We start from the raw sequence: 27114 nt of genomic DNA, 5'->3' as shown, positions 1-27114 counted from the left end.
GGTCTGTGTATTTCTACTCCCCTGTTCCTCTGTCTTTTGTCAGTTTGTCTCTCTGTTAGTCCTGTCTGAATCCTGTTGTTTGTAAGTAAGTAAGTGAATTAGCAAGGTACTACCAGAAGCCAACAACCACATTAGAGCTGTGCGTGCTTTCTCTCCCGTGCAACTGAAAACGGTGTGCGTATTGTACATATCCTTGAGTACTTTCTATCTGAATGCCAATAGAAATATCTATTCCTATTTGTGAAGAATCTGGCAATATCCAAATAATGATAGTGGCTCTATGGCTTAGCAATTGACAACAATATAGGGTAATGCTTTAGAATAACATGTGCTTATTAGGTATTAACAGTGCATAATAAGCAGTTAACAATTCATTACTAACAGTTAGTTAACTGTTGTTATCCTTCAATAACATCAACTAACTGTTAACATGCAGCTTGTAAGTGTTAATAAGCAGCCTTTTAAGTTACTTACAAGCATATTTGTTAACAGTTGTAAGTGTTAACAAGCAGCTTGTTAATGCTTGTTAACCACACCACTTTTCCATCAGAAACATATTTGTAAAAAGCATAGCTAGTATGATATAGAACATCGGAATATAGAATCAAAATGAACATTTTCATCAGCAAATTAGGAACAATAGTGTAGCTCAACAAGTAGCGATGCACCCCCTGATGCGGGAGACCAAGGTTCGGGTCCTGCTCACTGCAACAATTTTGAAGGTGCATTTCTCACAGCTAAACCAAGCTAGATAGAGAGATACAGTATATAGAGAGATAGAAGGTTGGGCTTGTGGAACTATAGGCTACATGGTCCTCGCTTTAGATTGGGGGGCTGCAAAATGTACTACAAATAGGTAAGAAAGGTCTTATAAGCGTATTAGTTATCCACCTCTTTGTCTTATACACCATTAACAAGCTTGTGCTTGTGTAACACTTACAACTGTTAACAAATATGCTTGTAAGTAACTTAAAAAGCTGCTTATTAACACTTACAAGCTGCATGTTAACAGTTAGTTAATGTTATTAAAGGATAACAACAGTTAACTAACTGTTAGTAATGAATTGTTAACTGCTTATTATGCACTGTTAATACCTAATAAGCACATGTTATTCTAAAGCGTTACCAAATATAGCCTATATACTGACAAATATTTTATTCATGCTAAATAATTTTATTCACTGAAGTCTTCTCACTGAACCATTGGAGGAAGAATGTGCCTTATACTCCTGTGACCTGAAGTAAGCTATGCTTGCACATGTGAAGATGTCAAGCAGCCAAAGGCACAGTTGATCTGTGCATCCCATGACCGATGTTTGATTCTTTGATACGAAAAGAAAGTTCATTATTTTGGGTTGCTATTACATTAGAATTTCAGCCCAAAGTTTGGAGACCATGTAGAAATGTGCTGCAATATCAATACTGAATTACTCAGTAATGACCTACTATAGAGGACTGCTTTATATCCTCATATTCGTTAAAGAAGCCCTATGCAACAATTTTAGCAAAAATGACCTTAATTATGCAGGTTGAGAGTCGTTCTGATGGTTCTACAACAGTTTTTGGGTCGTTTGGTGGGTGCCTCGTCTCCCCCTAGTGCTTCTCCACAGAAAAAACGAATATGCAACTTTCTGGTCGCGGTCTGAACACATCCGGATGTGACTCAGCGGAAGTATCCAATCGCGCCTCGAAAATGTAGTCAGATTGTAGTTTCTAAGAAGACTGCAAAACGGACTCCGACTTGGCTTTGTTGCTGTTGAAATTGTAAGTAGCCTACCCTTGGGTGAACTTCGTTTTTATAATGTGGTTTTTATAAAGTCTCTTGAACAATGTGTTTGCTCGACCGTTTTATTGTGAGCCCTGTATGTGTTTAGCTTGGTTTCTTGATGGCTAGCTCGCTATCAGAAACAGCGAAGGAATAACCAGACCTGGATAGGGCTTCTTTAAGGTCTAATATATGGTTTGCCAAGTGATGAGTGAGGAGTTTGTGAGATATTCCACCGAGAGTAATGGGTGTGGAGATGGACACAGAGCTGTGTGTGTAACGGATGCCAGTTAGCTTAGCTGTGCTTATGGAACGTTGGTAAACCTCACTCCCCGACGCCTCAAAAGTGCTGCTGGCATGCGAGCCAGTAGCCTGGGCTATTGGCTCAAATCTTAGCGCGCTCGCCTCCCGATCCGAGGTGCTGCTGTTCGTGGGTTCGAGTCCGGGCGTGTGCAGGGCTGAATCGCGCAGGTTCAACACAATGCAGGTTACATGTGCAGAATATGATTACATTTCATGTAGATTGAACTTTACAGCAGTATATTGATAATATCGATTTCAGATTGAAGATACATTGTTGTTGCATTATGCATGAAACAGTGTACAGCTATTGCAGTGTAGGCTGCCAATCTTGGAAATTTGTCCTTCATTTAGTTTAACCAAGTGGTGTCAAAATGTGGTGGGGACGAAATGAGTCATGACTAAAAGTAGTTGAATCACATCCCCACCTAAACTGATGCCTATGACCCCAATAGAGTTATAGGTCTAGTGACATCCCTGCTTTGGAATATTACTCTAATTCATATATACTGACCTTTGTCCATTGAAGGGAAGCCAGTGGGTTTCCTCCATGTGACAGGCAAACTAGTTTTAGTGTAGTCCCAGCTTTGACGGTAGTACTCTCCAGGCCTTCTATAACAGGAGCCTGGGGAGGGACTGTAAAAAGAGAGGGACAGATAAAAAAAATGTTATTACCATTCGTCCGATTGATTTCAAACATGGAAGGTGTCTTGCTACGGGCATGAGTAAGTGCAGTGCCAAGTCTGACGTTGATTGGATTAGTAATGCAAAGATATCATTAAATATATCGGTAAAAAAGCACACATTGGCTTTCTCCGCTCTACTGTAGCCACTCCCCCTCTCACACAGCACAGTGCAAGAACAGAGACAAAGAGGGTAAGTAGAATTTTGGCAGCACTGAATCAGGGCAAAGCACGGGTCAAGATGCAAGATGTTTGGATGATTATCATGTCTGTTATCAACAATACATGCCAACAGATACGGGTATGCAGTGGCTAAAAAATGACGTAAAAAGGATGTGCAATAAACTAACACTTCGAATAGCACAGGCTACTTTGGACTTGAGACTTTGAATAAACAAACGACAATTTCGATTACAAGGTCCCAAATTGAAACGAGCGATAGGCTAATGGTCCCGAATTTAAGGATGTGTCAGAATGCCACACAGCTAGACAACAAGTAGCAGACAAAGCGACATTTTACTTATGCTACCATAATGTTTATGGGCCTTATATTGGTGATTAGAAACAGATGGTCAGAGGCATAAAGTTTATAGACATTAAAGGGGGAATTCTCCCATGTGCAGCATGGGTGAGGGGGTCTAGGGGTGGACGCAAGTAAACCCTTGTGGAGCAAGGCTTCTGCAGGAGAAAAGAAGAAAATGGTAGTGGAGGAAATGCATAGACAGGAGGAGACTGTAAGATGTACTAAAGTAGTGTCGCAGGCAAAACAAGGGCAGTGGGTGAACTGGGAAGGGGTGGAAAAAAGACGGATTAGATGGAAAGATCCCAATAACTTAAGTCAATGGTTTGGTGAGGATGATAAATGCATAAATTGATAAATTTGTGTGTGGGCAGCCTCCGCCATATCCTATCAGGGTGCAAGGTCAGTCTCACCCAGGGGCGGTATACGTGGTGTCACAACCAGGTATTGAAATGTTTGGCAGCGGCAATTGAGGATAAAAGGAGAGAAGTCAATTCATTAGCAGCTAGTAAAGGGGTCAGGCAAATTAACTTTGTACATCAGGGGGATAAACCTTGTTCCGCAAAGGCCAGGTGTAAAAGGCCAGGTGTGGGAAATGAAGGTTGGTACCTCCACATAAGTGAGTAGTAGATTAAGACTTCTGTGGTCGGATTCAGAGAAGATAGTTTACTTCATTGAACTTACTGTTCCTTGGGAAGACGACCAACCTAAGAGTATTTGGATATTTTATTGTGGTAATCTGGTGGCAACATGGGGCGTAAGTTAAGGTAAGCTAACTGGCTCATTTGTTTTGTGTTTGTGACGGACTGTGCCTAAGTTGATGGTGGTTGGCTAGGGTTTTTATGGTAATGGTTCAGTCCACATCAACGGGACGGACCAACCTAGACCATGCCTAGGCTGGTTAAAGGGATATTCCACACTATTTTGCTTTCTTTAAAAAAAAAAAAAAAACTGCTCCTTTCGTTTCATAAACAGACTAGCCTACAACTAGAAGTCACATGACTTTACCCTTCTCAAGGTTTGTTTATTCGCCTGGTTAGCGTTGACACTTAACACTTACTGCCAGCTCTTCATGTGAGAGCACCGCTTTCCGTCATTACAAAATAATTTTAAGCCATACGTTTTGGCCCTATTTATGTATCTAAAGGCTGGTGAAGCACTGTAGGGAGACGTTTTTTATCTTGTTCCAGTGATTGGTAGACCTCTATATCTAGGTGATGGCATCGTATATATGCGTTAGCATGCACCCAACAACTGATGAAACAACGCCGACACAGTCTTAAGGCCCATTCACACCAAGAACGATAACGATAGCTATAAATAAATATCGTTCTCGTTAATATGAATGACTACGTTCACACATAAACTATAACGATAACGACATGAAGAACGATATCGTTGGGGATCACTTTCAGAGCGATTTTCACAACGATAAAAAGCTAATCGCCAATCAGAACCCATTGAATTTTAACTGTCACATTCATTAACACAAGGAGAGACTTTGTTTATCGTTCAGTGTGAACGCTTTTATCGTTATGGTTATAGTTATCGTTATCGTTCTTGGTGTGAATCGGCCTTTATCCTCCACTCCCTCACCTGTAGGCTACTACTGTAACTGACTGGGAAACCGAAGTTTTCCCAAACTTGCAATCTTAAAGAGACCTTTCTTGTGGGTCGCCACTGTCACATATGATCTAGGTCAGGGTACTATTTTATGCACAGGTGTTAATGCGCACTGGGGGGAGGTGTCGGAATATAGCGTGGGAATGATACCAAAAACCTCCCTTCCTACCAACCGGTGGATCCATCAAACGTCATGTCAAACGCCTACCAGCACGTTCATTGCTTTATCATCCAACAACAAATTTGTAGTCTACCTCTCCGGAGGTTTTATTTTTGGTGCATTTTGTCTTTAAACATAATTTTCTACTATCTTAGATTTTAGTTTCACATTGAAAGTAACGCTTAACATGACCAATAGGGCTACAAATTGTGGTTAACTAGTGTCGATAGCATATTGTGAGTAGTTGTGAACGATAGGAACTTTAATTGTAGCCTATAGACCAGGGGTTTCAAACTCCCGGCCTGCTGGCCAAATCCAGCCCAATCCCGGCCCGCGACGTATGTCAAAATAATAATGCAATCCGGCCCTTGAGGGTATTTTTAATTGCGACAAACAACGATACTGATTAAAATAGACGATAGATCCAAGTACGGTGACAAATCTCATTTGTAGGCTACTCTCCTCCACTATTTGCTAGACATGCAGAGCTTGATTCATAGCCTTGTAGCCTATTACACGCGAGAAACACGAAGACGTGCATTTGTAATGACGCGATGCAGGCTATAGTTTTGCACAAATTGAAGCAGAAATAGGCCTACACCAAATGTTGAAAAACGTTCACGTGTGATGAAGTCTTGGGTAGGCTATTCACCTATTCTGATTCTGAAGGAGAATATCCTTTTTGGAGATTATGATCGATCGTCTATTGACAGTGATAGTCACGGTGCGTCTGTGAATGGAGGTGCGTCTTTGTGTGTATACGACGATGTCGACTAAGCATACCATGCTTATTTCGATAGCTCGGAGGTTGCAGTGGTAATCGTGATGATAGTGTCCGTAATGGACGTGGTACAGACAGCAGGGCTCAAATAGGGCTCTGAAGAACTACAAAGTCACCCTCGGTAGGAACTGATTTGACCAGGTTTATTGTAGGCCTTGTGGTTATAGGCCAGTAATAGTTTACTATTGTTGGTATAGGCCTACATCTTAGGTGTTTTCCTGTTAATTTGTTATGTGGGTAATATCACAAAAAAGAAAGTAAACCTGCTCAAATATGTTCATCCAGTATTTACTGAAAGGTGCATAATTTGAGGTGCTTGCCATCCAGTGGCAAATTAGATGGGTAAATGTACCCCTTTCATAAACTTTTGTTTATACTCAAAGATTTTTACAGTACAGTAGGACTTTATCTCTGACCACTTTCAAGCCATGGCCTTTTGAAATTTTGATATAAAAATCCAATGGTGTTGCTTTCTTAACCCTGACGCCTATTGCCAGGTTTAAAAAAGTTATGAGAGGAAAATATGTTTATTTGGTGTGAAACACACACATAGCCCTCCCTGTTTTTATGCTTTTTTGTTTGTTTTTATAATTTGTATTAATATTTATTTTATTTATAAGCTACAACTGCTAGCACAGGTGTCTAAAAATAGATAAAATATTTGCACTTTCTGTTTGTAGTTTTGTGTTTGAAAATACAGTACAGTATTTGAAAAAAACATTGCATTTTAGGAAATAGACGGGTTTTTTTTTGTATTATTCTTTAACACTGATGTGGCCCTCCAATCAGATGACATTGGCGGAAGTGGCCCCCAGATCATTTGAGTTTGAGACCCCTGCTATAGACCCTTTTAAGAGAGTTCCATTATCAGCATCATAGTTGGCCCCACAAGGCTTCCGTTTTAACATTCCATATGTTATCTTAATGCAGAGGAAGTAGATTGGGAACCAAAAAGAATGTTAAAGCATTGTTTATGTTTTTATTGTTGAAAGGGTCCATAGCCAAATTGAAATAAGTGTGAATTTATGATAAGCCTGTCAGTTCGACTGGCGACCCACAGTTGGATAAGCAGGTTCCCTGAGCAGTCTGCATTGCTAGACACTGAGGGCTTCTCTGTTTGCTGATGTTTTGCTCAAAGGTCCAGGCGGTCCACAACAAATAGTCTAGGCTCCATGCCATTTCAGCTCAAAACACTTTCCATTTGTTAGCCTATAATAAACGTATCTTTATTAGTGGCAACATTACAGTATTTAGGCTATGTTAATCTCAAGCCACTCTAAGAAATGGCTGTAGGCCTACTTTTACAGTACAGCATAGCAAAATCTATTCAAGATGACAACAACATAACAATGCTTGTAGTATTATTTTTCATTCATTCAATTCAGAAAGTATTTCAAAATACTCGTTCTTATAGAAACTTAATAACTAATTTTGTTCATTGTACTACATTTATGCTACACCAAGGGTTGAAATTGTGTTAGTGTATGGCTACAAATGTATTTGTGTGTCTGTATAGTTGACAAAGTTTAGTTGGTGAAAATAATTGATGAAAACTCTTTAAGAGACCTGAAAATTACCATACAGTAGGGGTGTAACGGTACATGTATTCGTATTGAACCAAAACGGTACGGGCGTCACGGTTCATGAGAGTTACGAGAGTTCTTTAGCGACACCTAACGCTAATCTGTAGCCTCACCTTAGCTCTGAAGCTCTGATTGGCGCCTATGTTATTTTTTTGTTAGGTCGTCAGTCGAGTCAGTCAGTCAGAGATAGCAACACTAAGCGAGTGGTGGCGACCCATTAGAGTTAGAGGACCCGCTGGTCTCTTTAAGATCGCAAGTTTGAGAACTTCAGTTACAGTAGTACAGGCGAGAGAGTGATGGATAAGACAACAGTTGTTGGGTATGTGAGTGGAAATATATATCGAACATGCAATTGCAATCCGAGGGATACATTTGTCCAGAAAACGTTGTTAAACTTAGCCTATAGGTTAGGATACATAATCACATATTTGGACATGATTTGAAGTGGGCTCATATGCTTCCAAAACGTATTGATGTAAAAAAGAGAAAATGTGATAAGGCCAGCCTATGGCATTTCTGATATCTCGCAGATATTTGGTTATAGTCCTGTTTTGCAGATGGTTATTACGCATAATAGTTTTAAGCAACAATAGCAATAGCTTGTCACTAATAACGACACAAATAGGCTAATTAATGTTCATTTAATGAAGTTTTAACATTGTACAGTATTCCTACATGTATTCATGTTCCAACACAAGCCTACATGTATCCATCATGTTCCTACAGAATAAGTACATGTTGCACCAATTCTGGGCATATGTTGGATACGTGTAAGTTCATGTAGGTATATGTAGACTGCTTATAAAAAGACAATTATTCTGATACATGTAAGTAAAGCGGGTGGTAGCCTATGACGTTTGGTTGGTCGATCGGTTGGTTGATCAGATGGACGGTCGTAAGGTTTTTGCCACGATTCCTGCGCAATATCGGAAGGGGACAGCGGAAGGTGAGCCATTCACCTCCTAACAGCACACATGCTACCTTGTACTGGAGAGTTGACCAATAAAGTTTGAATAGAAACGTTCCTGTGGACCCTTGCATTGCTGTACAGCCACCACTCACCATTCCCATCCTTAGTGCTATCTCTGACTGACTCACTTGACCGTCAACCTGACAAAAAACTGTAACCTACATAGGCGGACCTTGGCTACCTAGAGCTTCACAGCATTCTCTGACAGATTAGGTGTCCCTAAAGAACTCTCGTATCTAACAGTAGTTCCTCATTGCAAGTTTTATTTATTTTTATACCTTGTATTCTCTGTGTAAATTCATGCACCGAACCGTGACACCCATACCGTTTCGGTTCAATACGAATACATGTACCATTCCACCCCTAATGCCTTTGGGCAAATTCCACTCTCATGTCATGCTGCTTAAAGGAGAGCTCCAGTATTTATCAACATGGGCCCCATTGTTTGATTACTGTTGGACCAGTATTTAGATATAAGGCTAGAACCATAAACCTTTAAAAGGCTATGCAATTATATATAGCCTGAGAAGTTTACAGAAGAGGCACTTGATTCTGTGTGGGGTTTTGTGAGTGTGTACTGGGGGTGCAAGATAACTTACTTTATAGGTAAAATACTGCCATGTTATAAAGGTTAGACATGTAATCTTTAAATAAATTAGGGCTGTGTGAATTGAAAAGAACTTACAGTAGATTGTCATCAACTTCGTATCAATTATGGCAGCAGTTAGTGCAGAATTCATTGCCTGGCAGACCAACTGTCCTCCATGATCTGCACCTTCTGCCTTGACTCTAGAAAGAATAATTGTGGCAGATCCAAGATGACAACAACATAACAAAGCTTGTAGTATTCTTTTTCATTCATTCAATTCAGAAAGTATTTCAAAATACTCATTCTTATAGAAACTTAATAACTCATTTTGTTCATTGTACTACATTTATGCTACACCAAGGGTTGAAATTGTGTTAGTGTATGGCTACAAATGTATTTGTGTGTCTGTGTAGTTGACAAAGTTTAGTTGGTAAGAGACCTGAAAATTACCATACAGTAGGGGTGTAACGGTAAATGTATTCGTATTGAACCGAAACGGTACGGGCGTCACGGTTCATGAGAGTTACGAGAGTTCTTTAGTGACACCTAACGCTAATCTGTAGCCTCGCCTTAGCTCTGAAGCTCTGATTGGCGCCTGTTATTTTTTTGTCAGGTCATCGGTCGAGTCAGTCAGTCAGAGATAGCAGCACTAAGCCAGTGGTGGGGATCCATAAGAGTTAGAGGACCCGCTGATCTCTTTAAGATCGCAAGTTTGAGAACTTCAGTTACAGTAGTACAGGCGAGAGAGTGGTGGATAAGACAAAACTGTGTGTCGGCGTTGTTCAACAGTTGTTGGGTATCTGAGTGGAAATATATCGAACATGCTACGCATATTCGATGTCATCACCCAGATGATGTAGGCTACCAGTCACTGAAACGAGAGAAAAAAAAAAACTTCCCCTGCGCTTCACCAGCCTTTGGATTAGAGTGAGGCTACCCGAGGTTCGGACAAATATTTAGAAATTATAGTCGGGTTCGGACACATGGGGGCGATATGGATTGGAAGCTTTACATTTAAAATTGCTTATTATGTTGGGTAACCAACAGGTCTGCTTTACATGATGCAAATGTTTGTTTTTTGAGAATAAAGTAAAATGTAAAAAAGACAACTTTCTTCCAGTGTGCAAGATTTATTTAGGCTATGTAGCCGTGACAACGCATGTGCATTTCAGGCGGCATGTCTTGGGTGACGTTAAAAAAAAGTTGTTAGCCTATCAGGAGATTTTAAGATTATTTGCGTTGCATACTGTGGTAAAGACATAGGCTCCCGGTAGGCTATAAGGGACTGTACGATATTTGTCAGGGGGGGGAGGGCCTAAGATATTTTTTTAAGCCTTAGGGGAAGGCCCAGGAGACATTTTTTGGCCTGGGGGGAGGGCCGAGGAAAATTGTTTTTTCCTGATCCATGATATTTTTTTTCCCTGATCAATGATCCGTTTTCGATATTTTAACCTGTTGAGGAGTGAATTCTTTAAGACAATGCCGTTCCGCAGAGAGTGAATTATTTTCCTGGTTCCTTCTAGAATTCTACACGAACATTCTAGAGTTTCAGTGTTCTTAAAATTGATTAATGGCAGAAAAGTCCCTGAGGGTAATTGTTGCGTCATGGTATAGAACTTTTTTCAAAAACGTTCTAATCACATATTTGTGATCGTACTCCTCAACAGGTTAAAAGGTTTGTAGGCCAAAACATAATTCACGTCTCTTTGACAGAGTGGGCGAGTCCAAAAAATCGCAACCCTACCTCAATCTCCCACAACCCCCCTTGTAAGCTTGCAGGTCACCTGGGGTTATGAGTCATAAACAAAATATTTTAATGATATTCGGGTCATTTGCGGCCGGGTCAGTTAAAATTAATTAGATATATATTTTCTACAAATAGGCCTACTTAAAATATCACGAGAAGGCTAGCATCAATACAGTGAAGCATCAATACAGTAAAGTCAACAGTAAAGAAGCTGAAGACGCGAGTTAAAATAATAAAGACACCCCTTCAGGAAAAGCGATATAGGCTATGGGAAATATTGGGAAAAGTTCTTAAAGAAGATGACAGTAGGCCTAGTACAACTTATGGTCTATGTAGGCCTACTTCTTGCAAAGCCATTTAAAAGTATGACAGCCGAAACGGGCAGCCTGCAGGAATAAATGTTATGGCACAGACTACACAGCCATATCTACGTATGTATAGGTTCGCGCATGCATAAAAGTTACCTTAGTTCGTTGTGTTTGTGCCTTTAAACAGTGGATGTGCTTTGGTAAAGCTGTGTGCTTCATTCAGCATTTTAAACCAGTTCTTACGCTAACGTTTTGACCAGCAATGTATCTCTCTTGCCTACCTTGCCTCACCATTTCTGTTTTCGAAAGAAAGATGTATGTCCATGGCCAAATCTTATCCTAGTGTTCTAATCCTTGGTGGTTGCGTGCATGCTTTGCGCTCTTATTCTCATTCTCTCCTGCGCAAACATTATGTCCTGCATGCCTACTGCGTGTAGTTCTACTGCATAAAGTTTCGCAAATAAATTAGTTTTACAGAAATGGACTACTGTCACACTGCATGCAGGCTATAACCAAAAGCACACATTTTGTAAATAAGCGGGTCGGATCGCGGGTCGCGTATAATTGTGTCCTAATTAATACTCGCAGTCCGAGTTGCGGTCGGGTTGATTAAAATATCGGGCGACCGCGGGCCGCTTGTGACCAAACCCGCGCAACACTGGTGTGTAGCCTACCCATGTTATGGCATTTGCTGGCCGTTTTAACCTTGTAAACGTAATTTTTCGACCAGTTTTATTTGATTCACGTAGGGGGGAGGGCCTAGGAGAATTTTGAGCTGGGGGGAGGCCCCTGGAAAAAAAAAAACCAGGGGGAGGGCCAGGCAGAACATTTTTAACCCGATCGTCTGGCGACCGGCCCTTACCCACCCCCCCGCTAAATATCGTACAGTCCCTAAGGTCGTCTCGTTCAACTGGATGAGGATTTTCTCGAATTGCCCCAATTAACGTTGATGCTGCATATGGATCAGTGACAGAGGCACTGTAGTTTCAAAGAGCAAAAGTTGCAGTTCATTTCAAGACTTTTCGTCAATGGTAAGACTAGAATTCTATTTCAATAGGCTATGCTTGCTTGGGCCTCTTGTGTTAATATGCGCTGTGTGTGACCTGCGTGCGTGCACGCTCATCTGATAGACAGTTCCATTTGTTCCATTTATGGGCTGAAAAGACAGGCTATCCACACACGCGAACGTTTAATCACTAGCATGGGAATAACTGAGGCATCATCTGCGTCGGGCTCGGGTCGGGTTCGGACATAAAAATGAAAATGCCTGTCGGGTTTGGGTCGGGTTCGGACGCAACTCTGTCGGACGCTGGCCGGGTTCGGACAGAAATTTGCGGCCTGAACCGCACTCTACTTTGGATACACATACAAATAGAGCCAAAGCCAAAACCTATGGCTTAAAATTATTTCGTAATGACAGAAAGCTATGTAAATCGTGTGGTAATTACCTTTATGTTAGGGTAACTTGTACTTCTCACATGAGGAGCTGGCAGTATTAAGTGCATGGACAGTAAAAGAAAGTGTCAACGCTAACCAGGTTAATAAACAAACCATGCTACGGTGAGTTAACATCGGGGTAAAGTCACGTGACTTCTGGTCGTAGTCTGTTTATGAAATAAAAGGAACAATTTTGTTTTTTTAAAAGAAGGCAAAATAGTGTGATATTTTCACAGTTAGTAGATTATTACTGTACACACACATCATTATTCTATGTAATTTGCACTTTCAGAAATAAGAGATGCTGTAGGCCTATTTTCAGTTTTATAGCCGATTGTCTTATTTTGTTTACAAGTTACAGATGGGGTCTGGATACTTATACACGGGTTTCCCGTTTACCAACAAAACTAGATGCGCGTGCAGCCGTGGGGCAGGAGATGCTTGGTGACCGGCCACAATGTTATAAACTTAACCTAATAGTCGGCTGCTGTAAGCTACAATCAGATTTTTTTGTATAGCCCTGTTGTCTCAATGATGATAACATCTCATTTCAGACTTTATTTCAGAGTTTGTCGTTTATTTGCATTATTTAGCCTATACAGTGGGCAGTGCTTCGACTTGGCCAGCTTCACTCGCGGTCCGCGTGTGGGATCACGCGACTTTAATTTGTATTTTCCCAGTGTGACGCTGCAACAACCCAAACAACCGGTAGATGGCTCAAGTGAGCAGGGTGTCTCGTAAAAAGAAATGGAGCCTAGAAAACCCTACACAGACTTCACTACAAACTTTAGCAGACTGGTTTAGAAATAATTTAATAGCCAGAAATATGCCTGCCCTGCCCTAATAAAGAAATATTTGGTTAACTGCAAGTGAATCCCGTTTGCAGCCGTAGAAGAAACGCAGGACAAATTAAACATTCTGGTTTTCTCCGAGTGCAACGATGATAGACAGACATCATTTGGACAAAATATAGAGCATATTAACCTCCGTTGCTCAGCCAAATGCCTTCCTGTTACGTCCTGTTATCACGGAGTTACAGGCGATAAACGATTTTTGATGGTCATAAGTTTACTTCATTAGCGGTTTATTTTTTTGATTATTAAAGAGTGTTTTTCATTGAAAGGTTTGACTTCGTGCTTATTCAGTAGAGCATTTAGTGCTCTTCCCAATCCCAGACGTTCACATTGCATGTTTGTTTGTAATGGATGCAACCGCGAGATACGCTTGTCATAGGCGCCGATACCGTGGATGCTCCGTCTCTCGGGCACCCACTGAAAACATCGAGCACCCACGTGTGACAGCTTACAGTCCGGCTAAATTTACATTCATTTAAAATCAAACACCGCGGTTTATGTTAAATTCAGCATCTCTCATAATGTGATTGGATATGTTGCTGTCAATTCCCTACTTCATATACTAACCACCAATGACAGCGTCTCTCGTATGAAAATTCCTGACACTTCCCACCTGAAGAATTAACGCAAGGCTTTGTCGGGTCTTCTGCCCCGAATGTTTAAAATGTATATAGCCCTGAATATCATTTTATATTAATATTTTATATCATATTTTAAGTAGTCTGACAAAGCTTATTGTTTTGTGACACAGCTAAACACTGGTACCTCATAGAACGTCTATAACATAGCCTAGGTGGTCGCAACTCACAAAAGTTAGCAGATAGAAAGAACTCACGCAAATCTAGCCTACAACACGCAGACAGCTTTATGCGCATGGGACTGTGCTTTATGATTGTTGCCTTCTGATGGTATCTTACTAATTCACTGAACTGCATTAGGTGACACAAATGGTATTGCCTTTATCTTATAACTCCTTGTCTGAGCGACTACCAGGTTTTTAAAAGTCGTTCCCTGACAAAGACATTCGAAAATTAAGAATGTTTATTGATTTTTTAGTGAAAAATACACTAATTTTTGCAAACTCCCTTCATTCAACCCTTGAAGACATCGCGGTCTGGTGCGCTATGTAGATCGTTTCTCGTACCATTTAATTTCTCAGAATTTAGGTCTACTAGGCCTACAATAACGTCATCACCAAATACATCTTTTATTTTTAGTTGATCAACCACAAAGAGTAGCATAGGCCTACTGTGCACAGTGCAGTGACGACTGTAGCAGCCCAACGTAACCAGTTGTTGTAGATGAGAGGCAACCCCTTATTTAGATAGCCTGGACAACATGTTACCTGGGTGTTGCCTACATTATTAATTAATGGTAGCCTACAATAGTTAATTGATTCGCGTAACATTTTAGTTGGCTCAAAGAGTAGAGAATCAGGATGGAGAGAGTCACGCGTGTGTTGCTTTTGCGGGGATGAATCCAGTTTAATGCTAGTTTTCAAAACATATATTTTTACATGTCTTTTGTCCGAAAGTGGCTGTAATGTAGCCGAGCGCTCATGGCGTATGAAAAGCGACTTCAAACCGCCTAAAACAACTTGTTTGTGAATGTGAATCGACAACTGCTGCAGCGCATGCACGCAAGGAAACCAGTAGGTGGAGAAACCAGAAGGCACACAACACCGGAAGGCTATTTCGCATAGGCTACTCAATGGTGCTATTTCACACGCATTATAGCGACCCCCACTCACCGGGGTTAGTGGAAGGTGTTAATAGACGATTGGCGTAGCCTACAGTGGACTAGGGCTGTCAAAATTGCTCAAAAATGACGTTCGAATATCCCCTCTAAAATAAACACATGTATTCGAATATATTGGAATATCTAGGCTATATTATTTGCGCATTATGTCAGTGATGCGCATCATGTCATCTGTTTTTAACTTTTTGTATGGTTATTGCTTGACAGGGGGGATCCCAAGCAGCTTTCAGCCATAAGGCATTTCCTAATTCACCTAACACTGATATTCAAAATGTTGAAACTATTTCGGCATAGCCTATAAGCAGTTTAATTAAATGTAATGTTAGTTGTAAACAAACGGGCTACTTGGTGAGGCTTGGCCTCACAGATGCGCTCGTGCCTTAAATGGCAATACAAATCTTCACGATAGGCCTATTAACTGACCGCCCGATTCACGTTGGCTGGGGGGCGGGGGGCATCAGACATTTGTTCCCAAGGGTCTATGAATTGTTAACCCGGCCCTGCCCCCAACGAATGCAACTTTCCACCTCTGAGATAGCTGAAAAGAAGTCTAGAGGACTCCTAACTCAGTAGACCTACTTACTGTAGGCTGCACAAACCACAAGCCTGCATTCGAGGCAGGCCTTCTGTTGAAGAATTTTATATAAATCCTGCGCTAACAGTAATCCTCCTACCCCCGCTACCACAGCTGTGGATAGTGTGGCATGCTCAAGCTTTATGTCTCCTTCTTGCAAACTAGGCCTATAGGCCCAACCATTTACGTCTTCAAAAAATAACAACTTGCCAGATATGCCTTCATAAATTTGGGCTTCATTCAGCATTTTGTTCTTCCACTGGAAATGACTCTTCTACATTTGCTGCCTGCTGCATCCTTTCTGTTTGTATTGTTTAGAAAATGTTTGACGTCTTGAGTTAATGCATTAAACATTGTTTGCTGGTAACCAGCCACAAATAGCCTACAGATTCTTGCGTGCGTTCTCTCCAAAATGTGCCCGTTCTGCGGCATAAAGCAGATGTATTTGTGTATTGTACAGAAAAATAAAAATAACCTGTCAAGCAGTCAATTGACTACATTGCAGTCAATAAGTAGTGCAAATTATGAAACCAAAACGTGGGTCATAGTTGTCTAAGCCTACTGTGAGGCCAAACCCATGAACAAAGACGCATTGATATCTGCAATAGTTTTTTTTTTTGGCGAAACAAGCTCACAGCCGAACAAGTCATACTGAAGGGAGAGGCAACTGGCATGTGATCTCCCCACGGGCCAATGGATGTACAAGTTTTCTTCTGTGCCTACGATATTTAATCCAGTGTTTTGTCAAGTTGCAAAATGCAATTCGTTTTAACAAATTTTTATGATGGTATGAAGTACTTTTTGTATAGGGTACTATCTTAATTGCTTTATACTCAATACTTGACCAATGGCTATTGCATCTGTCTATTGAAAGTGAGAATGTGGCATGTGATATACTGTGTAGGCTTCATAAAATAAAATAAACAGATTGCTAATGGCCTACAAGCTGATCTGGGGGGCGTTTCCCGTACAACTACGGAGGTTAGCTTTTTACTAACACGTGAACGGGCACCTGCACATACTTATGTGGCGCATTGCGTTAAGGCCGGCAGATGACAGCCGCCGTTGCACAGCAGTTACCAGTCCCCTGTCCAAGAGTTCGAATCTGGGTTAAGACGTTGACAACAATATTGACATCATTGTTTACCTAAGTTTATCTTTTGTGCAGATCATATTATCAAAATCAGAATCAGCCTTCTTGGCTTGGTTTGCGGAAACTAACAAGGACCCCCTCCATGAAAATCAAAGGCGTGAAGTGGTCATTTGAAAGCGATGCCCACTGTATAACATTGTTTTTTGGTGTTTTTGGCGAAGACATGCATTCCGTTAGGGATATTGAACATATTGAATATTCTCTAACCATCGTGATTTCGAATTGGTGCAGGTTTCAGCACAAAAACTTAAGGTTACTTTTGTAACCCCGGTTCTTTGAGAATATGAGTGAGGTATCTCACATATAGGAATGCGCTCCGCGCATGCCCAATCACAAAAGCTCCAATGACACCACGTCTGCCTAAGCCAGACCAATGGCGTGCGCCGTGCTGTGGCCATGCCCCGGATATATATCTACACGCGCACGTCCATCTCGCCTCATTCTGTGAACATATCTCTTCTCATGCGCAGCAAGACGGGCTGTCTGGTGAGATACCTCCCTCATATTCTCAAAGAACCGGGGTTAAGTAACCTTAAGTTCTTTTTCAAATATTCACTCGGTATCTCACATATATAGATATAGACAACTCCCGCCTTGCAGATACGCTCACCGAAGCAGCTCTCCCACAGACAGATCACAAGGTCACCTAGGTCCACCACTCCTAGAGTGTGCATCCTATCCCGGCTAGTTAGATCCTAGAACCGGATTCACAGTTAAAACAGACTGTGCCAGGGAAGGCCTAGTCACATCAAGTCTGTAAAATCTCACAAAAGTATCTGGCAAAGCCCAAGAGGCAGCTGCCATAATCTCCTGCAATGATACACCCTTGAATAATGCCCAAGATGTAGCAATGCCCCTGGTAGAGTGCGCACAAACCGCCACCGGAGCCAATCCTATAGCGTCCACAAAGTTTTGTGTTAACATTTTGAATTTGTATTTTCTGAGAGAACTGTTCAAATCCCCTTAAATCCAAAATAGGCAGTAGTCGGCCATCTTTTTTGGGAATCAGAAAGTATCGGGAGAAAAACCCCTGAGTGCTTTGTGACTCTGACCACTCCTTTGCGTAACAGCGACGCAATTTCTTGCTCTAAAACGTGTTCCGTACCCACTCTCGCCACTGATTGGCGAATGCCGTTGAAGGGAGGTGGTTTCCGAGCAAACTGGAGTCTGTATCCCCTGGCGACGGTCTGCAAGACCCAAGGGTTCACTGCGCATGCGCGCAGTGGCGAGCCTCGGGCTTGACTCTTTGAGCCGAGAGCTATTCCCGACTGAGTTTCGTTTTGAAACTTGTGTGTGGGATGCTTTATTTTTATTTTGTGAACAGGGAGGGTGTATGTGGGGAGTACAGTGCTTTTGCCACTTAACATCAACAATTCTTTTCCCTTTCCCAGACTGAACTTGAGCTGGGGATGGTACAATGTGCGAGGCACCTGAACATGTGCCTCTGTTACACAAGCATGTAAACAAACATTTACAAACATTGTTGAGCAGTCTTCCCTCCCTCGTTTGAGGGGAAGAGGTGAACAGCCCTCCTCCTCCTCCGAAGCCAAAGAAACGTCAGGGCTGTCGTTTGCGTTTCCCTTCGGCGGCCGGGGGTTTCTTCGCTGTAGCAGCCGCCGCTGCTGCAAAGGATTGCTTGCCCCAAGGCTTCGCTCCTGCATGACTGGGGCCAGGGCGCGGTGCCTCCTGCTGCCCAGGCTGAGGTTTCGGCCCGCGGAAGCCCATAGCGGCCGGCCTATTAGTCTGAGCCACTGGGATGCGATTCACCTGACGAGGCTGCGGTACAAACTTGCGCGGCAGGTTGAAGGCTTCTCTCTCCTTTTTATCCTCCGACCGTTTCTGCATTTGACCCACTGCTTCGCCAAAGAGGCCTTTGGGGTCCACTGTGGCGTCCATGAGCTCCGCCTTGTCTTTCTCGGACAGGCTGGAGAGGTTCAGCCATAAACCCCTTTCTCCAGTGACTGACAGTGCCATGACACGACCACAGCCCTGAACACCTCCGCGCACCGAGCGCAAGATGAGGTCGTTGACCACCACAATCTCCTCGAAGAGCTCAGGCGTAGCATCACCCTTCATGAGCCGCGACCCCAGTTCCTCCAGCAGTTACGCTTGGTATGCGGCGAGGAGCGTAGAGACATTGAGTGCCCTCGCACCCTGGGCTGCAGCCCGATAGGAATTCTGATGGATAGTGAACCGCTCCATTTTCCCAGGGAGGTTGGGCTTCGATATGGTCAGAACGCCCCGCTGCTTTGGGTTGAGGTGGTACGCCACTGACGCAGGCGGGTTGTATAATCCGTCCTCCATTCGCTCCACATCATTCCCGTGGAAAGATCTGGCCGAAACATTCGTGGAGAAGGGGGTCATCCTCTGGTCCTTGAGGACTTTGAGCCATGAGGGGAGTGTGGCTTTCTTCTGCGCTTGGCGGAGAGGGAGCCGCTTTCCATCATACAGATCCCGTTGCAGGCCCAGTTCGCCCTGTGGGGCTGGCACAGTCGCGCCGCTGCTCATCGGCAGACCTCCAGGGTGTCGACCTCTGGGACTTTACTGGTGTCACCACCGCGGACCCAGAGTTCGCTAAGCGTGGGAGGACGTTGTCCTCCTCATTTGAGCCTCCCAGAAGGGCTGAGGCGGTGAGTAGCTCGGAGACGCTATCATCATTGCCCTCTTCGTCACCTTCCTTTGTCACCTCACCGGCACATATGCTGGGAAACAGCTCCCGAAGGGTGACGTCGGGGGAGAGGGGGTCGTCCTCGTTCAACGATTCAGCCCATGACGCCTTGGCCTGCGGTTGCTGGGAAGCTTCCACGGCCGACGCCTCCATGAGGTTCGGGTCGGAGCCGGTTGAGGCAGCCACCTTAAGGCGCCTTCGCAGCGCCTTCGCGGTCAGCGAGCGGCAATCCTCGCACCCTTCCGGAGAATTCAAGCTAGCTTGCACATGCTTAACTCCCAGGCAAGCGATGCAGTAGGGATGGGTATCCCGAGCCGATATAAGGAAACCGCAGCCCTATGGGCAATTGCGGGATTCCTTCTTCTCCTCCATGGTACCACGACTGCTGGAAACCACGCGTAACCACAGAGGAATGTCGTGTAAACGATAACTGTAAATGCTAGCTGGGTAGCTAACACTGAGTAACCGTATAGCTGGGAAGCTCTTTGATTTTAGCTCAACTCCTGCGAGTGGTAGCTAGTCCATGTTCGGCGGAGGCTATCCTTAATGGGTCCTCCTAGGAACAGTTCAGTGGTTGCCAGCTAGAATCCACCCAAGAGCTGAAGAGGGGAGCTTTCTTGCGATTGCTCGTGAGAAGAGAAGCAGAATGAGGCGAGATGGACGTGTGCGTGTAGATATATATCGGGGGCGTGGCCCCAGCACGGCGCACGCCATTGGTCTGGCTTAGGCAGACGTGGTGTCATTGGAGCTTCTGTGATTGGCACAGAAGCGGAGCGCGGAGCGCATTCCCATATGTGAGATACCGAGTGAATATTTGAAAAAGAACTCATTGTATTCTTTTCATGACGAGCACTGCTCTATGCTGTTCTATGGTGCTTTCTGCACCTTAGTTGCGCACATATGTTTTCGTGACGTTGCATAGAAATCCATGTATTGCACTGTTTACATCTCACACACTTCAGGCTGTTGCAGATAGCTCAGGGGAGAGACTCTATGACACTAGGTGATAGTACAGCCTGAGACATGCACAATAAAAAAATTGCTTTAGCATTTTTGTTTTGCTTTTCCCTCCATTGTACCGAACTCGTACCCAGGGCTCGAAATTAACTTTTTTCTCAGGGTCCTGCAGCTGTCCCGAATTCTACTTGGCACTGTCCCGGACTTAAACACCAGTGTCCCAAATTCAAGTTCTTGTTTGTTCCCATTCTACATAATAAACAACATAATGATCAGTAACTTGCATCACTTAATTAACTCGTTCTGGTCCACCATGTCAGTTCTGAACAATTTATTAAAGACCATTTTTATTAACATTAATCAACTGCTGTTTCCGCAAACACTTATTTTCAGAGATTGCTTTTTGGCTCTTTTTTGAGGTTGCACTAGACGTTCATTTTCCATCGTTTTGACGGACAGGGTTGTAAAACATTCCGTCAATAATCTATTTTCACGTGTCTTTAATTTCAATGTCAGTTTGGTGTGAGGTCATGGCCACAGATCTCAGTGAAAACAATAAGTAGCGTGGGAAATTACCACAAAGCTGTCAGATAGGCTACTCTCCTGCCACGCTCTAAAGCCCTCTTGTGCACACTCAAATGCGTTCCCAATTAAATTAAGTAGCAAAGCGTGGTTAGATCTGCTGCAACTATGTATCTCGATGTAACAAGCTGTTTTGACATTGTAAACGTTCTCTAAGAAGAGTGTAAAGCAGTTTGCAGTAACCTAAAGTTAACCACAACGTCGTCTATTGCTGGAAAAAATAGCGAGCGGCCTGGTTTAAAGTGTGTGGCGGGCCGGATCTATGATAAACTAATAAATGCTCGGCGGGCCGGATTGAAGTGCGTGCCGGGCCGTAGTTTGGACACCCCTAGCCATAGAACTGCCACAGCGAAATGTCAAATGCTAACTTAAATAATTGTTTTCATTGTTATAGGCTACCTTGCAACACTATCTTTTTGTCAAATCGCAGTTGCGGTAGGGCTAGGCTATTTAGCTCAGCATGATATTGGTGACGTTTGTCTTTCACTGACAGAAAACACGTAGTCAGAGAGGGCTGTCACCTCGTTTTTTTTTTAGAACACCAGTGTAACCTTAGGCCTGCACTATCAGTAAAAATGTTCCCAATGTCATGAAAACAAATTTAAGTTAAGTTAACCTCTATATCGGAAAGTGACCCATTAGGCCTACCGCCCGTGCCCTATTTTTGTGTCGGCCTATGAGTCACTTAATATTCATTTAACCAATACGGCGGATTCCTAAGGAAACGCAAGCACCTATTCCATTTGGGTATCTTACTATATTTGTACCAAAAATAACATTGTAGCCAACAGTGATTTGAAGAGCAGTAGCCTAAACAGTGTTGTAAGGCTGCGTGTACAAAACCGCCTCTTTACAGATCAGATGGCTAACGCTGCTTTTGCCAGCTGCCCGTCACGCCAGGTCAAATTTTGTATAATTTTATTAAGACGAGAAAGATACGTTTAGATTCCCATGTGGAAAAAGTACCTATTTTGAAATTTGCTTTGCCATTTTTTCTACTGTCCCAGAGTTGTCCCAGACATCATTCTATTGTGTCCCGGAAGCATTTTTTATGGTCCCCGGGACGTCGGGACATCGTTAATTTCGAGCCCTGCTCGTACTGAATCGTGATGTCCGAACCGAGGTATGAACCGAACCGTGACTTCTGTGTACGGTTACACCCCTACTGTACAGGCAATGTATGCTTGTTGCTTTCTGAAATTTTACTAGCTCTGTACACCTTTGTTTGGAATTTTATTCGCCTGTCTGTTTTTGCAAGTTAGTCTGCCTTGCTACAATTTATTGATTTATTGATATTGATTAAATTCCCAAAGAGGCAGGCATATGTTTATTTTTAAAGGCCAGTTATTTCATGGATCACATACCCTTCATCATACCAAGAGATTGGCATGTTTTTATTTCAGTTAGCCTAATAGCTGGTTTGATTTGCATTGAGAGATGATCTTATGGAAAGTACCCCATACATTTGTAACATTAACTTGATATTGGTAATACATTACAAATTGTAGCTAGGTTAAATTTTAGCCTTTCTAATTCCTTCCCCATTCATTCTTTAAACAAGAACGGAAGTGAAGCGCATACACGCTGCTCGCACGCACAGACAGTAAAATAATAAAGCTTGCTCATCTGGTGTAGCCAAGCATATATTTGTGAAAGTTAAGTTCTGTGACCAGTCTGTGTTCGTGCCATAGGGTTTGTGCATGATTGTTCAAGGACTGAAAAACAATTGCTTCAGCTCATGGAGCCTTTTCTCTACATTGTAACCTAAATTGTTCATTGCACAAAAAGGTTGCATTTAAAAAAAAAAAAATGAGATTAGATTCCCCATGCAAACTTTGAAATTAACAAACTGAACAAAAATGTTGATAGTAATGCATATTGATATTGAAATATTGAAGAATCAGATTAAAATAAGAGTTGCTTAATACATGTAGGCGTATAGGCCTACATAATATTGATAATTTAAATATAAAAATAATATATTTAGGAGGATTGCTCTCGCAAAGAGGGGTGAAAGTCTGTTTGTTTCAAATGAGTAGCCCTCCATATGATTTTGGGTCCTTCAGGTAGCCCTCATTCCCAAAAAGGTTGGAGACCCTTGGTGTAGGCTATTACTGCTTTAATTACTGTTTCAAAAGGGTTATTTAGGTGTATGAAGTCACTGTAATGCTGATTAAATTTCACCTAAATATTGATGGGTATTCTTTTTTCTTACTTATTAATCCTACTTATTTTGTTTTTAATATCTTCATATTATCTATGTTTAGGTCTATATTTTCCCAAGAATAATGTGATGTACTTTTGCCTATATAATTTGCTATGTCAATAATTGTTATCCTTTCTACCACGAACCCATCTACAGAGAGCCTGTTCACTTCCTATTAAGCCCCATTGTACCGAATTTGGTTGCAGTTCCACCAGAGTTCCATTGAGGGTGATCGCAAGTGTCAAATGAATGGGGGTCTATGGAGCTAGACGGCTAAATTTGTCTTTCACCTGATTGTCGTTGAAAAATTGCAGATTTTATTGTAGTTTTTGCAAGTTCAATATGGATTATAGGTCGAAAGTTGAATCAACGAGTACTTATGTCCTTTCAATTTCTTACAGGTTGGGTCTTTTTAGAACTAATATGTTCATTTTAAAAAATATAGTACTCAACAGTGTGTATTTTTTGCCTCCCCTTTCGAATGCAACATTCAAATTACTAGACAAAAAATTGTATCCCGAGAAAAGTGGATTTTTCTGCACTCGCCCGCGAGTTCAGGTGTGTTGTCGTTCACATATATGACTGCATAATGTCCGCATGTGTAAGCATCATATTTGAATCACCCGAAGGGTCGGACATCTGTTTGACAAAGATCCGCATATAGTGCAGAGGATGTACTGTATCTGAAAGCAGCTAATAAAACAGTTCAGTTTCTGCTCTAACCATCTCCAAACGCACATACCTCACTTCTGCTTCAGTGTTCATGAGCTTATCCTCTGAGCCAGGCATGGTGTCTATGTCAAGGTCTGTAAGTTGTATTCCATCTAAATCAGAGATAGACAATAAGACCATTATATCATTTAGGCCTATAATTATGTCAAGGCAACACCAACTCACTTTGTCAACTTTTGATAAAGACAACACTTTAAAAATATTTTTTTGGATTGTTAAAATAAAAATGCATTGGATTGTTATTGGAAAATTGTGGACTGGGTGAGATACACATAGCTTACAAATTAAACTACATGAAGTGTCTACTGAGTAAAGTGTTAGACATCCCACATATTTCAGATAGTTATGATAACAGTAGATGCCATCTACAATTGTTTCCAAAAGAACCACTATTAGTCTGGTGCACTTCCCTCCGGGGGGCATCGAAAAGGCCAAGCACAACCACAAGCTAAGGATTGAGGATCACTTCACCCCCGACACATGTGGCAAGGCATCACAGATTACAAAACTACTAACCCCACCTCCTTGCCTGATGAGCTGAACCATTTCTATGGCCGCTTTGATAGGAACAACAAGGAGGTGGCTATCAAGGCTGTGGTCTCTGCAGATCACAAGCCCCTCACACTCTCCACCACCGATGTGTGTGTGGCCCTGAGCAGGACGTAGGACTAATGAACGTAAGGCTGCTGGTCCTGATGGTATCTCTGGACCTCAGGGCCTGTGCAATGCAGTTGACTGAAGTTTGGACTGATATGTTTGGACTGACATATTTAATCTATCACTAGCCCAGGCAGCTGTCCCCGCATGCTTTAAAACCATCGTGCCAGTCCACTGCAACAAGCCTTAATGACTTCCGTCCAGTTGCACTCACCCCTATCATCATGAAATGCTTCGAGAGGCTGGTCCTGGCCCACCTCAAGACCTGCTTACCACCCTCACTGGACCCCTTCCAATTTGCCTACCATTAGAACAGGAGCACAGAGGATGCCATATCTACAGCACTTCACTCTACCCTGTCCCATGTGTATGTGAGAATGCTGTTCATTGACTTCAGTTCAGTATCATCCCATCCAAAATGATCACCAAACACAGTGAACTGGGCATCAATACCTCCCTCTGTAACTGGATTCTGGACTTCCTATCTAACAGACCTCAGTCTGTTAGGTTAGATGACCACACCACCTCAACCATTACCCCGAACACCGGCGTATCACAGGGATGTGTGCTGAGCCCTCTCCTTTACTCCCTCCTCACCTACCTATACCTGTACATGGCTCTAACACCATTGTCAAGTTTGCAGACGACACTACGGTGATTGGTCTCATCAGCAACAATGTTGAGATGGACTACAGGGAGGAAGTCCAGCACCTAACATCGTGGTGCAATGACAACAACCTGGCTCACAACACCAAGAAGACCAAAGCTAGCACACACACACCCATTCTCATCAACGGGACTAAGGTGGAGCGTGTTACATCACGTTTCTGGGTGTCCATATCTCTGAGGACCTCTCTTGGACCCTCAACACCTCTATCCTGATCAAGGAGGCTCACCAGCATCTCTTCTTCCTGAGACTAAAAAAGGTCCACCTGTCTCCCCAGATCCTGGTGAACCTTTACCGCTGCACCATCGAGAGCATCCTCACCAACTGTGTCACAGTATGGCATGGCAACTGCTCTGCTTCTGACCGGAAAGTACTGCAGAGGGTGGTGAACACTGCCCAATGCATCACCGGTTCCTCACTCCCCTCCATCGAGGCCATCCAGGACAAGAGATGCTTGTGTAAGGCGCACAGCATCATCAAAGACTGTTCTCACCCCAACCACAGACTGTTCACCCATCTCCCCGCCGGGAGGCGTTACAGGTCTCTTCCCACGAGAACCAGCAGGTTCAGAGGAAGCTTTTTTCCTGTCACCCTACTGAACTCTAGCTCTGCATCCAGATGATAACCAACCAAGTAAGCCCCCCCAGCCCAGTGCCTGTTGAAGTGTCCACGACCATGGCAACCTTGCCAGGGACAACAAGGTGGCAGACATTGTGCAGACTTTTGCCCCTCAACAGACCCCCACCCCGCTGGACAATTGTACTGCCCTATCCCACCTATCCCACCTGTTCTATTTATTTATGAATTTACATACTTTAATTGCACTTAAAGATAGCCATATTCGACTGCTCTTCATACTATTCACCCTGCACATACACTCACACCATATTTGTTCTGTTTTTCTTATAATATATTCTGTTAAAGCTTCAGTTGGCAAGATGTTTTTGATCATATTCACTGAAACCGACACAATGCTCCAACAGAACAACATAAATCAGCCGGTTTTAGAAAAATACGCACTTCTACCTCCACCTAGAGCCTGTTATTTGTTTTGCAAATATCCACAGCTCCCGGTTCTTCTGGTCTAATCAGAGCAGGGCTGTGTGAGATCTGACTGTCAATCACAGTCTGGTGCGCACAGGGGGTCAGGATTTGAAGGGTTAGCTTCAGCCACTTCGCATGGCATTTGGCCGCCGACATTTTTGAAAACATGGCGTTTCATGGTTGCAACTTCCGGCACCAGTTTTTACATGCTGATTGGTAGATGACAGCTCATGCACGAGTGTAGTGTTGGGCACGAGCGTCCTCGTGCGTCCACGTTGGTTTGCATTTCTGGAAGACGACAAATAAAATAACTACCTACTTGAATTAAGCTACTGATACTTGACTTAATGCCTACATGGTTAGGCTGTATTATATCGGTTTTTGTGGTAAATAATATCCTGATATGACATTTACTTTTTCTTTTATTTGCCTTATGTGTGGGTTGACAAGGTAATTGACTATGACCATTTTAGCAGATGCATAGCAATGACCTATATCCAATTATTAGCCTACTCATTGTGTTCTGTATGAAAACTATTTCAAAACGCACAGACTTAGTTCCTACCTGTAGTCCATGACAATGCAACGTCTGGATCATGTAACCTACTGTATGTCTCCCCAAGTGATTTAAAACGAAACAAATGTCAATGACTTTGAATTTAGTTTGCTTTCTTGCAACATTGACATGACTAAGCTATGCATTTGATTTAAATGGCCAGGCTTCCAGTTGAGGCAAAAGCCAAATATCCAACAACAGTTGCAGACTCTTGAAATGCCTGCTCGAACCACAATACCC

At 42.7% G+C, this 27114-nt stretch overlaps 1 protein-coding gene across 1 annotated transcript in view; it reads right to left on the bottom strand.

Moving 5' to 3' along the window:
- The window catches only part of nphs1 (NPHS1 adhesion molecule, nephrin), a 155852-nt gene that overhangs the window by 86027 nt on the left and 42711 nt on the right, over positions 1-27114 (bottom strand). The window contains exons 5-11 of the mRNA XM_048261958.1: positions 23961-24042; positions 19851-19855; positions 19351-19712; positions 18942-19217; positions 18370-18899; positions 9071-9174; positions 2580-2701 (exon numbers count right to left, since the gene is read on the bottom strand). Coding sequence (XP_048117915.1) covers positions 2580-2701; positions 9071-9174; positions 18370-18899; positions 18942-19217; positions 19351-19712; positions 19851-19855; positions 23961-24042 — 1481 coding nt within the window. The remainder of the gene's footprint in view (positions 1-2579; positions 2702-9070; positions 9175-18369; positions 18900-18941; positions 19218-19350; positions 19713-19850; positions 19856-23960; positions 24043-27114) is intronic.

Source organism: Alosa alosa, chromosome 13, assembly GCF_017589495.1.
Source record: "Alosa alosa isolate M-15738 ecotype Scorff River chromosome 13, AALO_Geno_1.1, whole genome shotgun sequence".
NCBI classification, from domain to species: Eukaryota; Metazoa; Chordata; class Actinopteri; order Clupeiformes; family Clupeidae; genus Alosa; species Alosa alosa.
Note: the sequence above shows the minus strand (reverse complement) of the source record. Positions and strands in the feature narration are given on the sequence as shown.